The sequence below is a fragment of the Globicephala melas genome, chromosome 20 (genome assembly GCF_963455315.2).
Source record: "Globicephala melas chromosome 20, mGloMel1.2, whole genome shotgun sequence".
NCBI lineage: Eukaryota > Metazoa > Chordata > Mammalia > Artiodactyla > Delphinidae > Globicephala > Globicephala melas.
Window position 1 is genome coordinate 2,659,959 of NC_083333.1, and position 23,634 is coordinate 2,683,592.

At 42.7% G+C, this 23,634-nt stretch overlaps 1 protein-coding gene and 1 pseudogene across 1 annotated transcript in view; one reads left to right on the plus strand and one right to left on the minus strand.

The window, feature by feature from the left end:
- Positions 1 to 1,166: 1,166 nt before the first annotated feature.
- The window catches only part of PSMD11 (proteasome 26S subunit, non-ATPase 11), a 30,400-nt gene continuing 7,932 nt past the window's right edge, over positions 1,167 to 23,634 (minus strand). The window contains exons 3-14 of the mRNA XM_030862148.3: positions 23,148 to 23,272; positions 16,002 to 16,073; positions 15,544 to 15,601; positions 13,584 to 13,778; positions 8,904 to 9,048; positions 7,883 to 7,943; positions 6,026 to 6,088; positions 4,142 to 4,267; positions 3,605 to 3,640; positions 3,289 to 3,340; positions 2,847 to 2,989; positions 1,167 to 2,728 (exon numbers count right to left, since the gene is read on the minus strand). Of these exons, the coding sequence (XP_030718008.1) occupies positions 2,847 to 2,989; positions 3,289 to 3,340; positions 3,605 to 3,640; positions 4,142 to 4,267; positions 6,026 to 6,088; positions 7,883 to 7,943; positions 8,904 to 9,048; positions 13,584 to 13,778; positions 15,544 to 15,601; positions 16,002 to 16,073; positions 23,148 to 23,272 (1,076 nt within the window). The 3' untranslated portion in view covers positions 1,167 to 2,728. The remainder of the gene's footprint in view (positions 2,729 to 2,846; positions 2,990 to 3,288; positions 3,341 to 3,604; positions 3,641 to 4,141; positions 4,268 to 6,025; positions 6,089 to 7,882; positions 7,944 to 8,903; positions 9,049 to 13,583; positions 13,779 to 15,543; positions 15,602 to 16,001; positions 16,074 to 23,147; positions 23,273 to 23,634) is intronic.
- On the plus strand, positions 9,595 to 12,059 carry LOC115856166 (very-long-chain (3R)-3-hydroxyacyl-CoA dehydratase 1 pseudogene; annotated as a pseudogene).

Consider the following 23,634-nt stretch of genomic DNA (forward strand, 5'->3'; position numbering starts at 1 on the left):
TCAACACACAAGGAAGCCCGGGCACCGTGAAGCCTGGTGCCAGGAAGGGCCCATAATTGAGGGAGCCAGGCCCATGCTAGCCCATGGGCTACCCCACCCTCTCAGCTGCACCTAGATGCAGCTTACCGAGGCCTGGGAGGGGAAGCAGTCCCTCGAGGTCTGGAGCAGCGCTGTCCAAAAAAAACCATGAGCCACAAATGCAAGCCCCGTAGATAATTAAATATTTTCTAGCAGCCACATAAAGAAAGTTAAACAAACAGGTATATCTTAATAGTACATTTAACCCAATAAATGCTCAAAATATTTCAACATATATATAAAAAAGAAGTTGAGCAATTTTTCTTTTTTCACATTCTTCAAAGTCTGGTTTGTTTACATTTGCAGGGCATCACAGTTTGAACTAGCCACAATTTCAAGGACTCAACAGCCATATGGGGCTCATGGCCACACACTGGACAGCACGGGTCTGCAGAAGTCAGCAGACCTGCCCAGGGAGATGACGAGAAGGCTGCTGCCCCACTGAGCTCCTGGGACTGCCCTCCCCCCACTGCTCGGGCTCTTGATCCCTTTGGAATATTTTTAAAGTCCTTTATTGAAGCACAACTCTTAAGTAAAACTATACACAGAGACACAATACTGAAAGAGAGCAGAGAGTGGCTCAGACTGGAGTTGGTGGCTAGAGCCCACCCTCCCTCCCAGTGGCCCCAGAGCCCCACAAGACAGGTCACTCCCAGGGTCTGAGGGGTAGTATAAAATCAATCCTTTTGAACAAGATTCCAAAAAACTAAAACTAAGCCACAAGTGAATGCCAGGGCTCTCCAGGCACCTGTACTTCCATGACTTCATGTAGCACTCCCACCACAATTACCTACCAAGAAAGCGCCATCCTTGTCGTGTAAGTGAGGAAACAGGCTCAGAGGATATTACAACCCAAACCCCATGTCCTCACTGGACCATGATGCCTTGGAAAAACAAAGATAACTGAGCCCCATTTCCCATTTTAGCCCTCACAGACCAACTTTCTCACCCAAAGCCCTCCACTTGACCCCGGATCTAAAGGTCTCCCATGAAGCAAATGAGACAGTAGAGCTTTGTCCAGTCTAGAGGGCTACACGGAGCTGTCTGGACTTGGTCAGAAGCCCTCCAGCACTCAAGAAAGGACACTTTTTGAAAAAAAAATTGTTTTTATTGGAACTCATCTGAACATCAGATATACCTGGTGTTGGTTAGCAAGAACCGTTTGTACATTTGATATTGATGGTGCCAAAACCAAAACAGTGACTGGACATGATGGGGAAAGATGTTGAGAACAAAAACCTGATTTTGGAGAGGAAAATAAAAGCCAGTCAGATTCAGTGAGGATGCAAAACCTGGTACAACAAAATCCTTTTACAAAATATAAATTTATTACGAAAACCTGGAAGGATAATCTGACAAAGGGAAAGAAAGATAAAAGGAGGCCAGCAGGAAGGAGGCAGGAGGAGGGGGAGAGGAAAAAAGAAGACAAAGAAGAATGAGAGGAAGAAGAAAATATAGCTGAGCACAACAGAGGTGCAGAAGCTTACCTGCCCAAATGGCATTAAAAGCCTTGCTATGTAATCTCATCATAAAACAAAGCATGCTGGAGTACAGTGCTCTACCTCCCATCCGTTCCATTTCTAAGAGGTAAATAAAGAAAGCTCCCTGGGAAGGGGACATGAGGTTGCTCAAAAACCCAACAACAAAAATTGGGAGGAAAAAAAACAAACAAACAACAACACACCCCACAGTCTCATTTCCGATGTTCACTGTTTAAAAAAGGAATAAATCCATCTGACAGCAGGAGAGAAGCAGGGGGATGGGGAGAGAAGCTGAAGTATTTCAGACAGCCTGGCTCCCCTGGAGGGGGGAAGGAGGAAGGAAGAGACATGGGATGGTCTCCTGGTTGAGAGAAGGGGAAAGAGGGGGAGAGAGAAAAGAGCAGAGGAGAGGGGCAATTAAAACACTGACATCTAATCTAGTTTACTGTGTTAAAAAGAGCCACATGCACAGCAGGCCCCCTGAGGGCCCACACTGCTCCCTGTGTGGCCATGGTGACACTAGCTCCTGGCCATGTCCCCATTCCTTCCCAGGTTGGAGCGGAGCCGTGCAGGTGCTGCTGCGGCGGTGGCGGCGGCGGGACCTTCGGCCAGTCTGCTGGAGCCATTGTTGGGGGGAGGGCGGGGGGATGGGCCACATGGCAGGGGAAAGGACACCGAAACGCCTCATTTCAAATAAAAAGGAAAATAGCAGTCTATACACAGTTGTTTGTTTTGGTTCAGTACAAACAGAATAAAAAGTCGTTGCTTTGATAGTCAGGCGAACACCCAATTCTGAAGAGGAGGTGAGGTGACACCCAGCGGGTGGGTTAGGAGCCCCAGTGGCTGGCGGAGCGCCTGGCTTGGTGGCCCTCTCCCAGGAGGCAGAGAGCACAGCTTTAGGTAGTGTAAGCCTTTTTCCTTTTATTTAGAATAACCTTTTTTTTTCTTTTTTTTCTTTTTTTAAGCAATTTCCCCACTCCCAAGTTGGGCCAGTAAAGATTACATGAAAACTGGCACACCTATCGGCTGGAATACAGATGCACCAAATGAGGATTTAAAAACTTTCTGAGCGAAAAGTAGAACAGAAAGAAAAAATCTCCTAGCATTTTCCCCAAAGGTTTCACTCTCCCGCCACACACACTCTCCAAAGGACCGCTACAGATCCAACTCTGCAAGAGAAGACAGAGCAGTGTCAATCGGGGAAGCCGCAAGGCCACCAGGAGGCTTTCAGTCTCGACAGGCAGAAGACAGCGCTGCCCGGGCCCGGGTCCCGGAGTCAGCACTCACCTATGTCAGTTTCTTGGCTTTGTTGTAGAGGGAATCCACTACTTTACTCATGTTCTGAATTGTTTCCAGAGCAGCTTCGTAAGTTTTATCTACTGGGGGTTCATCAAAAATAATCAAGACACCCTCCCCCTGGTCCAAGATCCCTGCAGAAAACACAAGCAAACCCAGGTAAAAGAAAGGATTAGACACACGAGCATTTGAGAAGCAGCCCACTCCCTAGCTGCCTCACTTTCTCCAGAAAGGAGTAGAAACAGAAGTCATCTTCCTGTTCCATTCGTGCATGTTTATTACACTCTCATCACAGGCATAACAGGGGCAAGGATCCCAGGGAACCACCAGGTGATACAATGGAGCATCTTCTTTCAAGATAAACAAGAGCATGATGCCTCTTCACCATTTCATCACCTCCACCAGCCCCCTCGCCGGTACGACTGTTACTCACCATGAAATTTCTTGTCAAGAATCATCTGTGATAATTTCCTTTCCACGTCGGCCTAAAATCAAAGCACATGATTAAAGGGCCCAGCATCTACTAGTGAGAGATCACACTGACATGAAAGCCTTGTATAAAAGGATCTTATAGCAAATGGTCTGAAAATAAAACAGCAACAATGCATCTGCAGCTCTCAGCCCACGGTCCCCAGTCCCCACTGAGAAGCTTGGGAGCTTTGCAATAAGGCCCAGCAGGTGTAAACGGCAGCCCCTCCACATGCCCCTTTCCCCATCCCTACCCTCAAGACAAGCTCAGGACTCCTTACCTTGGAGAGTTTGATGAGGCTAGATATGTGTTCGATCTAAAAGGAAAGGTAAAAAGACACCAACACTGAAAGTTTTACTTCTGCCTCTAATATCGGGATGAGGGTGGTGCTGTATCTTGAAATCCTGCCGAATGTCTCTACAGGGACAGATTCTCTTTGGCTGTGCTTAGGTCTCTTGTGCTTGGTCCATCTGCCTACCCTGCATCACTACAGACAACAAATACACTCCTGTCCCACACACCCAGAACAGAAAGCATTTACCACATGCACAGTGACTACAAAAGCTAGGAGGAGACTGCACTGAAAACAAGCAGGGGCAATCTCACCAGCCTCTACCCCACAGCAACCCTCTCCTTGACTCTCATTCCCTGTCAAGAAAATCCCAAGCTCTTGGGGGTCTCTCGCCCAGCAGGCACACCCTTGGAAGTGAGTTCCTATTCTGAATGGTTGTGGGAAGGGAGGTGGCTATAGTGAGGACGCCTAGCCAGAAACCCCCTGCCACCAGAGAAGAGCTAGAGTCCCCAAGAGGGTTCTTACCTGTACTCGGGAAAAAGGCTCAATGACTCGGATCAGATTCTGTTCCAGCAAGTTATCATACAACTTGGCCAAGTGTGTGCTGATGATTGGGTCATCCCGGAGCTCTGCCCGGTAATCTGTTAGAGCCTGCCAAAAGAGCCGAGATTGGCACAGAAAAGGACTTGAAAGTCACGCTACTCGCAGCTTCCTAAGTAGTGAGCTGGCCCTTGTAACTACATGGTTGACTGTAGTTCTGGAGGATTTGGGAAGATGAAAGAACAGCCACGACTGAAGGCAGAAGAAAATGAAAAGAAGTGAAAGGTGGAGCCTAACCCTAGGCACCATCTTCCTGTCCAAAAGCCTCACACTGACAGCTCAAACCATGTAAGCCCTAAGAAGCAGCTCAGCTTGCAAGCTAAATTCACTGCAAAAGCAGTTCTCAATATGTATTCCACAGAACAAATAAGGCCTCCATGGGGGCAGGAGGAGGGGGAATTCTGAGGTTAAATAATAGGAAATGCTGAATTCCACAGCTAGCTCTTGGGGTTTTATAAGGAATATCAGCACAGAAAACAAAGTACCTTTCTAATTTTGTTTAGCCCTAGTGTTTCCCAAATATCTGATCACAGACCCTTTTTTTAATCCCTACTAGAAGTGTTCCATCCAAATTGGGGGATAAAATGATCTAGACTCTTTGTTTATTTGTGTATGTGATTTATTTACCTTTAGTAATGTTCTCACAATATCCCAGCCTCATGTCAGCTGTGCTATAAGGTGTTAAGGGAAGCAAGCAAATCATGCCAAGTAAGGAAATGAAATTGGCAAGAAACCTCAAGTAAGATGATGAACCCTGGGGACAGTCAGAGAGCCACGTGGTCTAGTTTCTGTCCATACTATTTTTCTTCCTGGATCTAGGTTTGTTTTTATTAAGTTGGTCATTATACTCAGACTAAGAGAGAGGCTCAGAAAAGTATAAGTCTCACCCGATTGCTTAGACAAGTTTTTCTCCCTTTCCAAACCTTCACAAACATTGAGTGAAAGGCACAGGAGGCAAGGCCAGCCTAGAACTTCTGTCCGAAGGAAGTATCTCTCAGCCCAGATGCACACATCAAAACTTCTCTTCTGTCCACAGAGGAGAAGCAGACCTGGCATTTCTGGAGCTGAAGTAACATCTAAGACCATGCTGCATGGTGCTTGTGTCAGACCCTGACACACATGAGCTGTGTGACCCAGGCCTCCTCTTTAAATTCCAGCTTCCCCAAGCATAAAATACAGGTAACAGGTTTGTTGTGAAAAATCAAATGAAAGGGGACTTCCCTAGTGGTGCAGTGGTTAAGAATCTGCCTGCCAACGCAGGGGACATGGGTTCAATCACTGGTCCATGAAGATCCCACATGCCGCGGAGCAACTAAGCCCACGTGCCACAACTACTGAAGCCCGCACTCCCTAGAGCCTGCGCGCCGCAACTACTGAGCCCATGTGCTGCAACTACTGAAGCCCACACGCGTAGAGCCCGTGCTCCACAACAAAGAGTGGCCCCCCACTCACTGCAGCTAGAGAAAGCCTGCACACAGCAATGAAGACCCAACGCAGCCAAAAAAAAATCAAGTGAAAGAAGGATGACAGAACTTTTTGAAACTGAAAGGTACTGTATATAAATGAGGTATGACAATTCAACAAGTTTCATTGTACAGAAGTGCTTAACTACTTCCTGGTTTTGATACTGTACTATAGATAAGATGTAACCACTGGGGAAAACTGGGTGAATGGTACATGGGATCACTCTGTACTATCTTTGCAACTTCTTGTAAAACTATAATCACTTAAAGATTAAAAAAAACTTTTTAAAGTGCTTAAATGCCCCTCCCCTCCACCAGTTCCCTACCAACCCAATACCTTGCTTACCTTTTCAAAATCTGCCAGTGATCTGTTCTTGCTAGCCTGAGCCACACATTTTAATGCTTCTGTCTAAGAATAAAGAGAGAAACAGTGAAAGTGATCTGCACACTCACATCCCAACAAGTCTCATAAGGAACATGCTATGTCCACACAACTTCTGGCTGCAAGGAAGAACCTGCCCCACCACTCCTCTTCTTCAGAGGCCTAGGAAGAAAAGCTAGAGGAATACCACTGTGTGCCAACCAGTTTCCCTTTGAAAGCTGAAGTGACTTAAAGGTACTAGGAAATAGGAAGTTTTCCAAAAAAGAAACTTTGATAAAGCATTCTCCAAAGATGACAAGCTAAAAGGGAAAATGGCCCGAGAAGTGCGATTTCCTCGCCCCTCCTCCAAGACTCCCTATCCCTACACCCCACAGAACCCTTCCTGCCCTCAGACTTGATCATACCTTGTGCTTTATAAAAACTCATTCTGCTGGGTTTGGTGCAGGGCACAGACCAAGATTTACTTTCATTAAGCTTGAAGCATCAAAATGCTACGTATCATACTGAATGTTAAAACCCCAGTGATGAAGGTATAACCAAGGGTTAAAGGGGCAACTTCTAACTTTATAAAACGTTATAAAAGGTACCCGACCAAGCTCTTAAGTCTCTACTCAGCACGAAATCTACATTCATCTTCATCAACATTCATCTTCCTGAGTGCCTGACTCCTGCTTGAAAGCTGTCATCAAGGAACAAAGGACCAGAGGGAACTCCTCTTGTACCAGCCTATGTACTTAAACAAGGAAGGTAGTGTCTTATACTGCAGACTTTAAAAATGATGCAAAGCTAATCGTTAGTGTAGTTTGTCTCCAGCATTTGTCCTATAGACAGAAAAATGTCATAATGAGAATAGCATGAAACTTAAAGCCAGATAACCCAAGTTCAAAGTCTCGCTTCACCATTACTAGTTATCTGGCCTTGTTCTGGACACCTGACCTCTCTTAGCCCACCTCCTCAACTCTAATTCTAGATATGATAGTCTTTCACTACAGAAATAAACAATATTCTTTTGGTCAAAACTAGGAGCTGATCTGAAACTTCTTCTGATGAAAAGCCAATTAGGGCCACTTGTATAGAAGGAAGAAATCATCTGTTGTGGACATTCTGCCAAAGATACAGTGAGATAGCCAACGTGTCTGCTGTTTAGAGACAACTGCATTTGAAACCTAGAAAGACTACTTTTACTTTACCAGTGATAATCAAGTGAAGTACAAAGTGATGATGCAGACATCTGAGACATCATCTTTACACAGGTCACACTCTTACCTACTCAGGCATAAAAGCCATCACAAATAGGGCTACCGACCATCAAAGGCCTCTTCTTGACCACACCCAAACTCAGGACAAGAGTGGGAAGGTACTGATAAGAGAAGCACTTGAGTCATCAAAACCTAGTTTCTGCACCAAGCAATCTGACCTCTCTAAAGCATACGCGCATCAGACCTTACCCGGCTCCACACTCTTGGAGAATCCAAGATTTCTTATTCCGCGCATGAAATTTTCAAGCCAAGATCATGGTAGATATACTTTCCGGTCGAAGCTAAATGCAACCTAACTCACTGTAAATGCTCCAGTTCAATTCTGAGTTCTGTTAAGTCCCTCAAACCACCCAATACCCAAAAGAGCACCAAACATTGACTTTTCAGGCCAAGAATTAACAGTACAGGAAATATACCGAACGTGCTTAATGAAAAGAGGGAGGAAGAAAGAATGAAGAGCGGAATGGAGACCTGAAGAGCACGGTCTCACTGAACACCATGTCTAATAACACGCTGCCTCAGAGTGAGCAGAGATCAGAACTGCAGTCAAGGCATCCCCTACCTGCCTCCCCGCATACCGAAGTGCAAGCTTCCCGCTCACCAAGGCCTGGACATCTTCTGGGCTAAAAAAAAAATACATACTCGGTCAACTGCTCCAGGATATTATGCTTCTAAGCATATGTTCAGGCAAATGTCTTTTCCTCTGAAAAGACTCTGCCCACAGAGGTAATAAGCCCCCACCCCTAAACCCATAGGCCTCTCACACCATAGACGCTAGGCTTTCTCCACTCTGGGCTCAGTGCTGAAAAGCAAGAAAACTCAACGTTAAAAAGAAAGCCACACTGGGAATTCCCTGGCGGTCCAGTGGTTAGGACTTGGCGCTTTCACTGCCGTGGCCCCGGGTTCAATCCCTGGTCTGGTCAGGGAACTAATATCCCGCAAGCTGCACGACATAGCCAAAAAATAAAGAAAGAAAGAAAAAGAAAGCCACACTGAACCTACCAGAAGTAATAGACCCAACAGGCAAAATGATACATATAAATCAAATCCCAGTATAACAGATCTTTCAAAACACAAGCCCTGTTTAATCCCAAGATCCAAAAAGAATCCCAGTCAGTATCTCATTTATTCCCAAAAAAGAATGTGGAATAATTCTGTAAATCTTTAGAAAAAGATCTAGCTGTCATACTTGCCGTTGTCGCCTTTTTCAAACCTCCCCCTAACCTCTCCTTTAACCACTCCCATTCTGGGTGGCCCATTGGCTGGTGCTGGTCTGTAAGCCATTTCCTGGCCCTCTGTCCTGTGCTCAACAACTCTTCTGGACAGCATTGTAGGATGAGGAGAACACTCAGAGGGGCTGGGAAAGAGATTTCTGAAATCTGTCTCCCCAGTTCTGAAAGACTAGCAAGGAAAAGTGCTCTGGATTACCTTCGATCCTCCCATTCCACCTCAATCAGCCCCACGAGGTGGCAGCCGCTGCTTCTGTAACTGGCCAAAGTCCCTGCCCAAGCCATCTCTGCCATGGCAGAAAATCTTAGATGAAGGACCTGAGTTCTCATATCCCAAAGTTAATGTGCACCTACGTGTTGAGCATGATTTTGCACAGCAACATGTACTTCAGAGATGTGATGGCCTTGGGGCTATCGATGGAGTCATAACCCTCAAATGCCTCATAGAAATATGAGTATGCAGTTTTCCAATCCTTCTCCTCTGCTGCATGGATAATACCTGGGCATTGAAAAGAAAAGAGTAAGAACCATATGAAATAATAGAACCATAAAATGTCACAGCTGGGAAGGGCCTCAAAAATCTATCCCAACCTCATCTACTTACTGATGAGGTCAGGAAAGAATAAAGGACCTGCCCAAAGTCACTGCCATCTAGTGGCAAAGCTGGGATTAGAACCCAGGTCTTTGGCCTCCCAGTTCAAGTCACCTTTCCAATATTAATTCCAAAGGAGTTAGAGACCCAACAAAAGGGGATCCTAGAAACCACATATGGTAACATCTTTTCGCACCACCACATCAGTCCTGCTATCCATTGGAACCACTAGAAAAGGCCACATTTACCCTCCATGACATTACCTTCACGGGTCAGAAAACTGACACAAACATCCCTCCCTGGTCTGCCCAAATTACTAGTTTTAATAACATCAACCATTTAAGATAGCTTTTCTAAACTTGACACTTTTATAAGTAAGCAGCTTTCATGAGAGAGAAAAAGAAAATCCAACCTCTTACAGTCTCATTTCAGATACTGGTCATTTATAGATAGATGCGATCAGTAAATGGATTTCATGTAATGCCAAATCCATGAACTTAATTGTACACAGTTAAGCAGTATTACGCTACACTTCATCTAACCAGTTCTCTACTGTTTAGAAGTTGGGTTGCTCCCAATAAGCCTAACTTTGACTGAACCTGCTATTACTTCCAACCTATGCTATCACGTGGGATGACGTGAAAATTAGTTCTTCCTAGCTTGGAAGGCAACTAAGCCCTAAGATTCTGTGTATCAGTTCTAACCCTGCCTCAGCCACATCCATTTGTTTACCACAGGGCTTCCCAACTTTTCCACATCAAGGTACACGAATAAAGTATTCAGCACACTGGAGTAAAAGGATGAAACTGCTTACACATGACCCCAGGGGATCACTGTTTCAGACCACCCGTCACATACCTGTATGCCTGGCATGCCAGTTGGGAACTTATGAATTAATAACCACTACTGAGTGATATGTGCCAAACCTACCCAAAAAGCCTCCTGTTTAGAGGCTGAAGGATTCAGGTCCTTCTACTACTGTTCTTAACTACAGAGGCCTGGAGAAAACCCACCCTCCTCTGTAGCCAAGGAGACCTCCCTCAAAAATACCCAACAGACTACTAGCACTGCCAAATTAAATGAGACAAATGCCCATTTTCCCATTCTTCCCAGTCCAGAGCTAGAATAGACCAGACAAAAAATAAGACTGATTAAATAAAGAAAAAAGTAAAGAAGAGCTGGTATACTGCTTTCCAAAACACATTAGCAAATAGAGACCACATTAGGACTACAAGCATCACAGCTGGCATAGGAAATTTATTATTTAAAGGAACAAAACACTAGACTGTTACTCATTCAACACAAATATTAACAAGGGCCTACCATGTGCCAAGCACTGATATAACTACTATAGAGAAAATAAATATGAATTAAGGCCCTGAAGGAGCTCACAGTCTCACAGTGGTCATCAAAACAGAAACAAGGAGATTAGTACCATAATACGTACCAAAGAATATACCTTTCATAAGGAAGTCCAAAGTAAAGAAGGCACTGAAGAGGGTTTATAAGGCAGACATGTGAGCTTGATCTGGAAGGATGCATAGGAGTTTGCCAAGGGGAGAAGATGGAAAGGGGAATTCCAAGCACAGAAGACAAAATATATAAAGGCACAGGAGCAGCAACACATAAAGTCATTTGGTGACTAGGACTGAAAACCAGAGATAACCATGAAAAGGATGTCTTCCTTCTCAATGCACTGTTAAAGTAAAATAGCCTGGGGATAATGGGGAACCATTGGAGTTACATGATCAGATCTCTGTTTCCAAAAAATGACTTTAGGACTAGTAAGCAAGATGGATTGAGAAAAGTGACTAGGGACAGTTAGATCAGTAAAAGACTACTCCAGTGGTCCGGTGGCATTAATTAGAGCAGTGATTGTAGAAATGGAAAAGAAAGGGCAGATTTGGAGACAGACTCAACCTGATACATCAGAAGAAAGAGTGACTGAGGATAATTAGTCAAGGGAGGAGAACCAAGAAGACAATGCTGTCAAAGAAGCATGGAGTGCTCAACAGTGTCAACCCCCCCAAATCTGACAGAGGATAGAGGGGAGTTACTGTCTTGCAAGGAGTCAACAGAGACACCAAAGTAATGACATTCTTTCAACTTTTCCAAGAAGCTTGACAGAAAAGGAGAAGACAGAAGGCTGTGCTTTTTCAGCTGGGGCCGTTCAAAGACTGAGAGGAAGGCCGGGGGGCCGGGCGTGGCGGCAGCAGTGGGCGCTTCAGCAGTGCGCTCAGCCAGGCCCCCTCCCGCTCCCCTGCCCCTCTTGTTCACGTCCCCCCAGCAAGGAGGTCGGCACCAATGGCGGTGCCTCGGAGGCCGGCGAGGAGAGGGAGGCCGTGGGCAAGAGGAGGTGCCTGGGCTTGTTGGCCACCGCCTGGCTCACCTTCTACAACATCACCATGACCGCGAGGTGGCTGGTACTGCCTATTGCCACGGTACGTTTTTATATGGAAAAAGGAACACACAAAGGTTTATATAAAAGTATTCAGAAGACACTTAAATTTTTCCAGACATTTGTCTTGCTTGAGATAGTCCACTGTTTAATTGGAATTGTACCTACTTCTGTGCTTGTGACTGGGGTCCAAGAGAGTTCAAGAATCTTTATGGTGTGGCTCGTTACTCACAGTATAAAACCAATATAATTTTTTTATCATCTTATATCCTGTCGGAGTTGCTGGTAAACTTCATACGATACGCGACATACGATATACACTGCCTTACCACACATGAAGAAAACAGGAACGTTCTCAATAAGACTTCCCAATAAATACAATGTCTCTTTTGACTACTGTCATTTTCTTCTTATAACCATGGCCTCATGTATACCATTGTTTCCACAACTCTACTTTCATACGTTACATCAGAGAAGACAGGTGCTTTATGGAGAGGTGACTGTCGAAAAGGATGATTAAATGATCCCTACAACAAGGTGCTTTTTCCAGAATAACCAGGATTACTGGAGTCCAAGTTTTAATAACAAGAATAAACAGCTTGATGAGGAAAAAAAAAGACGGAGAGGAAGATCCAAGTGGAGATGAAAAACTAGACTTAGAATTGAAAAAACTGAAGACTTAAAAAGGACATGTAGGGGCTTCCCTGGTGGCGCAGTGGTTGAGAGTCCACCTGCCAATGCAGGGGACATGGGTTCGTGCCCCGGTCCGGGAAGATCCCACATGCCACGGAGCGGCTGGGCCCACGAGCCATGGCCGCTGAGCCTGCGCGTCCGGAGCCTGTGCTCCGCAACAGGAGAGGCCACAACAGTGAGAGGCCTGTGTACAGCAAAAAAAAAAAAAAAAAAAAAAGGACAGGTAGAAGGATCATGCTTGATAATGGGTAAAAATGAACAATGATACAAATTCTGGGGAGGAAAGAGAAATAAAGAAGGTTCACATAAAAATGGCCTCTATTTGCTCTGAGAAATAAGATGCAAGTTCATCTCTTGACCATAAAGAAATAACATAATGAAGAGTAGTGGCTTAAACAAAGTGCAGGTATTTGGTCAAAGCAAGGTACTGTGTGATAAGAGCTTACATTCATCATCTCATTTAATCCTCACTCTCATCCTATGAGGAGGTACAATTATTTATCACCATTTTTCAGATGAGCTAAAGAAAAATTTAAGTAACGTGCCAAGTCACACAGCTAGAAATTTGCAGAACCAAAATTTCAACCTAGAAAAGTTGTTTTCTAGACTTTTTTCTAGAGCTTCTGCTTTTAACCTGAATCACAAAACATGCCATTTGATACTTACAATACCTGAGAGGCAAGTATGGTAGCTATTATCTCCCTCTTGCAGTTTTACATGGAAACAAAGATTGCAAAGAGGTAATACCAGGTAACACTAGTTAGTCCTCTGACTCCAATAATGCTCCTTCAATAATGATAAGTTATAACTAATAAAAGCTGCTGACTACAAGAAAAAGTATTCTATTGCCAATCCATGGCCTCCTAACCCCAAAATTCACACACTCCATCAGAAAGCAACCCACTACACTCCACTGAGATAGGGGGGTGGGGGGGTGTCTTTCCTCAGCCTAGATCTGAGGCCCTTTAGAAAAGTCCAACATGCTTTACAAAGGTCTCCAAGTGACAAGAGACTTGGGTTAGTCCAATTCTGGAGAGAAGTGCTACCATTCTGAGTAAGTGACTAAGATGGAAGATAAGGGAGAGCTTTTTAAACCTAAGTGAGACCTCTCTAGGGTGTTGGCTCTAACAATCAGTTTGCCTGGTCAACCACAGATTAAGCATGTTCTTAATATATTTTAGGCAGTTAACAGCAAGTGAAGAGGAGGGGGGCAGCTAGTGAGAGAGGTAACCTTCCATTGGTTTCTCTGAGGAAGCTTGAGCCAAAACAGCCAATTTTATTCTCCAGCCCCAACCCCCCAGTCCTTTCACCTGTGAGGTAAGATGAGCTTTAAGAAAACATGGGGTGTTACCTGACTGCATATCCAAGGTGGCCTGCAATTTAGGGGGGCAGTAAATGGCATTTGCTGTGGTTCGAGCAGAGGTTAAGGCAGCTCGGGCTTTTGGCAGGTTGCTCAGGGCATGGTATGTTTTGCTTTCTAATAGCTGTACTTCCACCAAAAGGGCTTTGTCATCCATCTTTTTCAACTCCCGCAGCAACTGAGAACCTGGAGAAAGAAAAAACATATACCTCCTTTGTTAGCCATAATCTTAATATTTTAATATTGTAATATTTCCCTCTCACCCTCATAAGAACACTCAGGATAAAGAAATCTGCCTGAACTCAAAATGAGGTTATTTATTTGCAAGATTTAAATTTTCTGCTAATGTGCTATCTTCCAAAGAGAAACACAGATCTCTCTGAAGCCTTTCTGCACACAAAGGACATTACAGCTGAGAATCATATAAGTTTACTCCTAAGATTTGAATACAGTGGGAATCCCCACCCAGAAAATGCTGAAATTACTTATCCAGTTCAGAGAGACACTTGATCTCACTCTCTTCCTGTCCAATAATCACAAGACTACATAAGAAACACCAGGCACTAGGGTTGGTGGGGGAAGGAAAGAGCTTTGGATATACTAACATCCAAATAGACCTTCTTTCCCCTGCTCAACATCACTAGTTTAGTCATTAGGGAAATGTAACTCAAAACCAAAATGAGATACTACTTCACACCCACTAAGATGGCTAAAATTAAAAAGACAGACAATATTAGGGAATGTTGGTGAGGATCTGGAGAAACTGGAACTCTCCTCATACATTGCTGGTGAGAATGTAAAACGGTGCAGCCACTTTGGAAAACAGTTTGGCAGTTCCTCAAAAGCTAAACAGAGTTACCATATGACCCAGCAATTCTACTTCTGGGTATATTATACCCAAAAGAAAAACATGTCCACATAAAACCTGTTCACAGCAGTATTCATAATAGCCAAAAAGTGGAAACAATCTAAATGTCCATGAACTGATGAATGGATGAATAAAATGTTGTACAGCTATACAACGGAATATTATTCATCAATAAAAGCACTGCTATATGCTACAACACAGATGAACCTTGAAAACATTATGCTAAGAGAAAAAGCCAATCAAAAAGACCACATACTGTATGATTCCATTTATGTGAAATGTCCAGAATAGGCAAATCTAAAGAGGCAAAAAGTAGTTAGTGATTGCCTGGGAAGGTGGGCAGGCAGAGATGATGGATGGGGAATTAATGGGAAGAGACAACTAATGGGTACAAGGTTACGTTCTGGGGTGATGAAAATGTTTGAAATCAGACAGTGGTGACAGTGGCACAACTCTGTGACTATACTAAAAATCACTGATTGTACACTTTTAAAGGGTGAATTTTATGGTCTGTGAATTATATCTCAATAAACCTGTTATTTTTTGTAATGCTACTAGTTGTTTGAACCATATGAAATTTCCATTTTTGCAGGATAAGAATTGAATATTGGCAATTTTTTCAACTTAATAGATCATGAAAGCCGTGTTCTTCCATCTGGGAAAAACAGTCCAGATGTATCCATTAATTTAAAAAAAAAAGACAGCAGGCAAAGATTTCATGGTGTTTAAAAGCCAAAAGGAAAAGCCTTTAGTTGGCCCACTTCAGGTTTCCTATGTATTTGCACCCAGTTAATTTCTTGATATTTAAAATAGATTTTAAGAATAATTATAAACAGATACAGTAGATGTAATAGTAAATATGAGCAATTTGACTCTTTTGTTCTCTAAAGTTGACAGTTAGTTTCTTAGAACTTCTAAATGGCATTTTTCCATGACAGATTCAGTAAATGTAAGCCACACTAAATCCTTCTTAGAAGTAAGCAGAATATAAATTATTACTGTAACTAATAAGAGTAGCCAGGTTTGGAATACATTCATTTAGCCAGCTACAGACGCCTTACTAGCTTCCACCAGCTTACTTACCCAAATGCAATGCTTCCTGGTACCTCTTGGTATCAAAGTACAAAGACACCAGTCTTGCCTAGGAAAGAGAAAAGGCATTGACTGACGGAAAGGGGAGGAAAAAAGCCAAAGAAAGAAATCAAAGATTGACAGTCACAGAACTGTTACTGTTGAATATTCAAGTCCTGATGAAAGCATCAAATTCAGCCTAAAAAATCATCTAGCCCGTGATATTATCTCCTATTATAGCCAGTGACTGACTAAACCACGTTGCTGCTTACTTTTCTGAGCCAAGCAGCAGGTCTGTCTCAAAACTTCAACCAGAGCAATTCTCATGAGTGGGACACTGCTACCAATAATTTCAGGTGCCTGGATAATACAAAGTTGCTGAAAATACTTTTGATCACGATGGTATTACTTATATGCACAGTCCTTCAAATGCCTAGAGATCTGAAATCAGTACTAATGTAGGCACATACCTCCAGAGCTTGGCGTAAGAAAGTTCTCTTCTCTGATTTGGCCCATTCGATGCACTCTAAACACAACTCGACCTGCAACAGGGAGAGACAGTACGTGCAACATTATGTCTTCATGTTCTTCCCACAAGCCTTGCTCTGGAGAACAGCTTTCATCTCCTCCTTACATACCCATATTTACTGTCTCAGTGGCATGCCTTGATCCCCAGTATCTCAATATGTAATGATTATAGCATAATGGAAAATCAACTTGGCTTTTTACACACAAAGTACCTTTGTGCTTAGATTGTATTCCCTTGGAAAAGAGCTTCATCTTCAAGATTCCTCTTCTACTGTCCCAGGAGGGACCCAGGCTACATACATAGCACTGGAATGTAGATTTCTATAATGGCTGAGAAATATTTAAAGCAGAAATTTCTCCCTGAATAGTAATAGTAATGTGTTCATGTGACTATATTGGTCATAAAGGGGAGAAATTCTCAGCCTAGGCACAAGTGTCTTACTCCTAACAGTTGCTTGTAAGACTCAAAAGGCCCAGCTGGCTTTTCCCTTCCAGATTCTAAGAAGTGCAACCAACAATTCTCATCACAATACAGCAAACTTAGCTTGTACTAAAGGAAGTAAAAAGAAATGAGAATTAGCCTAACACTTTAAGGGGCTTTTAAGCTTTCTTTAAAGGCACTATGAACCCCAGTTCTATATGCTACCCAAGCAGTAAGGTACCATGCAAAGTAACTAACGTAAAGTAGTGTTCTATGCTAGATAGTCTACATGCCATAGGTACACTTGCCATAGTAGCTCTGACAAGTACATATTAAGAGCTTCAGATCTTGTATCACTTCTGTTACTGCGAGTTAAGATTCATAATCAGAGCATAAAAAGAAACTGAGCTTTCCAGAGAACTAAGTGCTAAAAGAACAGGTTTTTATGTAAATCCCAATTTCTCTTAAGAGATGTTACAAGGAGGGAAAAGTAAAGGGACATAATCCAAATTGACAGACCTGCCTTTAGATAAATGGATGACATTACATGGTATTTGGAGGATTCACCAGTAAGAGTCAATGAAATCTTTATAACTCACTAGAGCCCCCTAGTGGCTACTTAATCCCCAACTCTAAACTCAACTGCCCTCATACAGTAAATTCTACAAAACCTAAAATAAAAGCAAGCCAATCACAATTTCACAGTTTTGAGTTTTGTTCTAAAAAGCCAAACTCAAAGTAATATCTCTGTTCATGACATGAATGGAACTGCAAATATTTTGCTGAACATTTTTAGCAACAAGAATAAAAATCTTCAGTCCTACGTGTCTTCGGGGGCTAAGAAATGCTTACCATCAGTTTTACCCAGCAAGCTTTTTCAAACAATGCAGAAATGAACGCCTAGGCTCCTGATCCAGTAGTCTGGAATAAAAGGTTGGCCACTCTGATGTATATCCCTAATTAAGAAACACTGAGTTCTACTCTAGCATCTCAACCTGTCCTCATTTCCCTGACAGTCCAGATGTTAAGTGACTCACCCAAGGTCACGTATTCAGCTGTTGGGACCAGAACTTGACCCTACCTCAACCCAGCTTTAATAAGCTCAGGTCAATACAGACATTTCTCCTACAGCGGGGAATTTGTACAACATGAACTGCCTATCTGTTATCAATTACAGGGTACATGCTTTGCAATATCTGGGACTATAATTGGTGAAACCAGTGCTTCAGTTTTAAGAAAAAATTTTAAAGGCCACTGCCCTTGCTACATAGCTTGAGAGGTTTTGTCCTTTGTTAATGCTAATGATGACTGATAAAGGGGATAAGAATACACAAGAAGCCCATGCTTCTGGAGGAAGCCCTACTTGAGTACAAAAGCTTGACACAGTCAAGATTAGGTATTTTTTAAGCTTTAAATAAATACACTTAATCATTTTTTATGTGCCTTTATTAACTAAATTCCTAAGGGAAAAAATTAACTACCATTCTAAGTCTGAAATTCTCTAGCACAAACTCCCTTTTTTCCCTTGAAATAATTGTTTCATTAACAGGATTTTTGATGTAATGTTTCTTAAAATGTCCTATTGTGTTTTAGCTGGATAGACTATACCAAAAAACGGCTCCCCATAGAAACTGCCTAGAGATCCCTAGAAGGTAGAAAGAATTCTGGAATTTCAGTTCACTATTTGGCAGGGATCTGGTTCACTCTTCTTGCTCCTCTCTTCACCCCAACTCTCTACTCCCTTCCCCTTGCTAACCACCCCAATCCTCAGTCCCCCACCCCACCCATATAGCCTCACTTCCTAGGCTCTAAACTTTAGTACTGCAAATTGCAAATGACCAGAACCTAACCTGAATCATATCAGCTTTCGGAATACAGCAAGCTGAAGATTGCTCTGTAGATCTGACTTATGGTCAGTCCCCAAATACAAAAAGGCAAGGAAAATCCCCTCCCCCATACTCTTGGTGTTAAACTCCCCAATACTCTAGCTCTTGGTACCAAACGCCCCCAAACTCCTAGCTCTCTTAACAATGTCCTAACACTTCATATTTTGCCTCAGGCATCAACAGTACCCTGACAGTGATCCACCTATGACTTGCTCCTCTATCCTTTCCCATTAGTCAATCAAAGAATTTTAAAAGTACCTAGAATTTTCCAAGATGAAGAAGACCATATCCAATTTCCCCAGGTCAGAGGCCTTGAGTCACATAAACAAATGTAGTAACAATACCCCGTGCTTGTATCTCAAGTCAATAAACTTAAGTCTTAATTCAACAAAGTATCTCCTGAGCACCTACCATCCGGAAGGCATAATCCATACATTCCCTCAACAAATACTAGTTATGTAGCTTCTCTGGGCCAAACTACTCTAAGTGCAGAGGATGAAGCAGTAAATAGGACACAGTACCTATCCTCATGAAACTTATACTCTAAGTAGGAAACAGATGTTAATAAGTAAAATAAATACGAAGAAAGCAGAGACAGGTATTTTAGATAAGGTGATGACAGAAGGTCTCTGAGGAAATGAGATGTAAGCAAAGACTTGAAAATGATGTGAAGAAAAAAGCCGTGTTAAGATCAGGCTGAGAGTGGGACTTCCCTGACAGTACAGTGGTTAGGACTCAGTGCTTCCATTGCAGGGGGCACAGGTTCGATCCCTGGTCAGGGAACTAAGATCCCACAAGCAATGCAGCATGGCAAAAAAAAAAAGTCAGATGTATAAAAATGCCCCAAATCTAGAACAGTTTAAAGCTAAGGCAAAAGGCCAGTGTTACAGCTGTAAAGAAAGTAAAAGAAAGTAAATGGTAGGTGAGGTCAGAGGTAGCCATGGTTAAGGAACAGCCATGAATTAGGTATGAGAAAGGCACTGTGGTACTACAACGGATATAGGGCTTCACCCAAATGAGACTATATTACAGTAAATAAAATAAAGCAAGGGACTTCCCTGGTGGCACAGTGGTTAAGAATCCGCCTGCCAATGCAGGGGACACAGGTTCAAGCCCTGGTCCAGGAAGATCCCACATGCCGTGGAGCAACTAAGCCCATGCTCCACAACTACTGAGCCTGTACTCTATAGCCTCAAGCCACAACTACTGAGCGCGCGTGCCACAGCTACTGAAGCCCATGCACCTAGAGCCCATGCTCTGCAACAAGAGAAGCCACCGCAATGAGAAGCCCGTGCACCACAATGAAGAGAAGCCCCCGCTCGCCACAACTAGAGAAAGCCTGCGTGCAGCAACAAAGACCCAAAGCAGCCAAAAATAAATAAATAAAATTTATTTTTTAAAAAAATTTTAAAAAGGAAAGAAAAGAAAGCAAATGTTCAGGTAATCATCATACAAGGCATAATCAAAAATATAACATGTACAAAATATAATGTGGATCACTGAAGAGTTAAGATCACAGTGACGTCAACAAGGAAAGATTTCAGAGGAGGTGGTACTTGACATGGAACTACAGAAGGGAAAGGTACTATCATGAAGAGTGTACTCAGCAAGTATCCAACAAGGCTGGCATGTTTGGTACACTTCATAGAGTACTAAGAGATCAGACTGTCATGCTAAGCTGTATTGTAGAAAAACATGTAATACCTAATTCTGTAGGCAACAGAGAGTCACTGAAGGCTCAAGTTACAGGTGAACAGAGAGGGGAATAAAATGTTCAGAGGGTTACTTGGTGGGGATATCTCTCAAAATGGTGGTACGAGGCTTTTGCAGTAGTCTAAGTAAGAAATAATTCGTAAAGCAATTATACTCCAATAAAGATGTTAAAAAAAAAAAAAAAAAAGGGCTTCCCTGGTGGGGCAGTGGTTGAGAGTCTGCCTGCCGATGCAGGGGACACGGGTTCATGCCCAGGTCTGGGAGGGTCCCACATGCCGCGGAGCGGCTAGGCCCGTGAGCCATGGCCGCTGAGGCTGCGTGTCCGGAGCCTGTGCTCCGCAACGGGAGAGGCCACAACAGTGAGAGGCCCGCGTACCGCAAAAAAAAAAAAAAAAAGAAATAATTAGAACCCATTGTATATATCAACAATACCTCAAAAAAAAAAAAAAAAGAGAAGAATTAGAACCCAAACTAGATGGCAGCTGTACATAGAGAACAAATATAAAAAGAGGTGGAGAACAGAGATTGAAGAAAGTTGCACTGACAGAATTTAATAAATGGCTGGATGTTGATGTTGCCATGTTGAGTTTGAGGTGCAAGTAGCACCATCTGGATGATTGATAATTTATTCCAAAACAAGCAAATAACCTATAATCCACAAAAATTACTGAAAGAAGACCTGCTAAGTGGATTAAGATCTCACTCTTGATAAAAAGCTAAACTACTGTGACTTCCCTGGTGGCACAGTGGATAAGAATCCACCTGCCAATGCAGGGGACACAGGTTCAATCCCTGGTCCAGGAAGACCCCACATACCACGGAGCAACTAAGCCCGTGCGCCACAACTACTGAGCCTGTGCTCTAGAGCCCGTGAGCTACAACTACTGAAGCCTGCGCGCCTAGAGCCCGTGCTATGCAACAAGAGAAGCCACTGCAATGAGAAGCCCACGCACCACAAGGAAGAGTAGCACCGCTCACCACAGTTAGAGAAAGCCTGCACACAGCAACGAAGAACCAACGCAGCCAAAAATAAATAAAATTAAATCTTAAAAAAAAAAAAAAAGCTACACTACTAAACATCAAAAACCAAAGAAACCAACAGCTCTTACTCAGCACTAAGATGACACTGACAATAAAATGATACAGTACCTGAGAGTGTTTCCTTTCACCCTAAGATAAGGAAGAAAGGTTTCTAGTTGACAAAAAAGTAACGTGCAATGAACAATAGCAATGTACACACACAGTTAAAAGGAAGGCCTCTCCAGACATGGAATACATGACAAAGGCCAGTAAAACCCACTAGCCAATTACAGGAGAGCACTAAATTATGATTTCAATAATTTAGATAAAGGAGTAGAACTGATCATTAAACAACTGCAGTTCTATCCAGAGTCAACTCTATGTTATGGGAAGGGACAAATTCCAAGACTTCAGCGTCAAAGAAGCAGCTTGGATAATTAGTTTTTTCTGCCTAAAATGTTCCAAGTAACATTTATTAGTCTGTTTCAAGCTAATACTTATTGGTCAGCCCATTCTAAGGCATCCTAGGGGACTTCCCTAGCGGTCCAGTGGTTAAGACTCCATCCACGCTTCTTCCAATGCAGGGGGTGCGGGTTCGACCCCTAGTTGGGGAACTAAGATCCCACATGCCGCATGGCGTAGCCAAGGAAAAAAGAACAAGGCATCCTAATTCAAACAAAAGATGGGGTGTCACTTTTTCATGAGAACAAATACAATTTAAAAAAAAAAATTAGGGTTAGATATAAGAGTAGTACCCCTTAGAAAAATCACTTTTTCTTTTAAATTATTCATAAAAATAATTTTAATGCTCTGGTTCAAAAGGCAGCTATCTACATATCTATTTTTGATCTACTGTCATGAAACACAGTTCTCCCAGAAACAAATGAATTTGAAGAATTCACTACAGATGAATTTTCTACAATGAAGTTAGTTTATGGTGTTTAAACTAGGTTTCAAAGAATCATTAAGGCAAGAAACCAGATTTTACAAAATGGTTTTTGTAAAACCATTTTACATGATTTCAAAGTGAGATCCATATGTCCTAGGTTTCTGAAGTTCCCCATTATTTACTCAGTATGCCACTAAGCCCCTTCATATCTTTTACACCCACAGAGGCTATGGCAAACAATGAAATATATATATATATATGTGTATATATATATATAAAATAAACAACTACCAATTCCTATCCCTGCCTTTATACCATCTGACGTTTTATATATTTATTACCTGCCTTCATCATTAAAATATAATTCTCATGAGAGCAACAACTGTATGCTGTTACAAATGAATCCCCAGTATCTATAACAGTGCCTAACACATAGCAGGCACTAGTGAGTGCTGATCAATAAATCTACAGAAAAGACAACTGTAGTCTCCTACAAACAGATTCAAGCAACCACCATATACCCTGCTTGAATCTGCCACTTTTTACAGAATGAATTTTAACTTTGGTAGCGTCTCCTTCTCCTGAATTGCAGACAATACAGCTACCTTTGAAGAATGGGAAGAGGCTCAGTGATTCCAAAGAGGCACTCTTCAGTGCAGCTCAGGGTCTAGTCTGAACATGTACATGTCTAGACGACATGTACAGGTATACCAGTCACTTCTGCACACACAAGACGAAAACAGATGGATGCTCACCCCTCAATAAAGGCATAAATGCAGTACAAGACATGCCAAGAAGGGATGCCACAAGACTTAATTAGTGCTCACAAGGAGCTTTGTGACACAGAATGAAAGGTACCACAGACACAGAAAACATTACAAAGGTGTGGCAATACAATACCTCAAAGACAAGAATCAGTTTGTGACCCTGATGTAATGAGGATTCCAGGGACCACTGACAATCTCCACTTACAAAGCAAAGCATGGAACAGACCCAAAGTATCAAATGCCCTGTAACAAAGAGAAACTGACATGATAAGTCCTGCGCTGTCCTCCCAGTTGTCCCTTCCACATTAGTACCACAATGCAGGCAGGCACTTCTTTCACTGAAACAACACTTTGCTCCACAGTGTCTACCTTCTGTCATTAAAGTAGCTCACCTCCTGTCCTGTAGCTGCTTCCATATCAAGAAACAGATCAAGAAGAGATCGGACCAGACGAGCTGCTTTAGCCTTGCTGATGGAATTCAAGAAGGGTCGCACATACTTCAGCAGTCCTCCAAGCTCTGTGTGGAAGGCAATTCAGACAGGAAAAAGTACACATCAATATTAAGGACAAAATACCCATTAAAAAATGACCCAAGATCATAAAACCAGTAATTATGTCTGGAATCAGTCAAAATGAAACTTAGTAGGAATTTAAAGCATTCTTAGCAGGTAATGGAGTAGCAAAAAAGTTAACAACATATACCAAATCTGTATCCCATTCCCCACTCAGCCTCTGGAATACTGTGAGGGTCCTGGGAAAAGCTTATGTCTGTCTGCCTCATGAGTACAGCAAAGTACTCACACTCTCAGAAAACAGTTTTCTAGAACACAAAATATGCTATGCCTCTTCCACCTTAAACAAAATTACTTCCCCACAGCT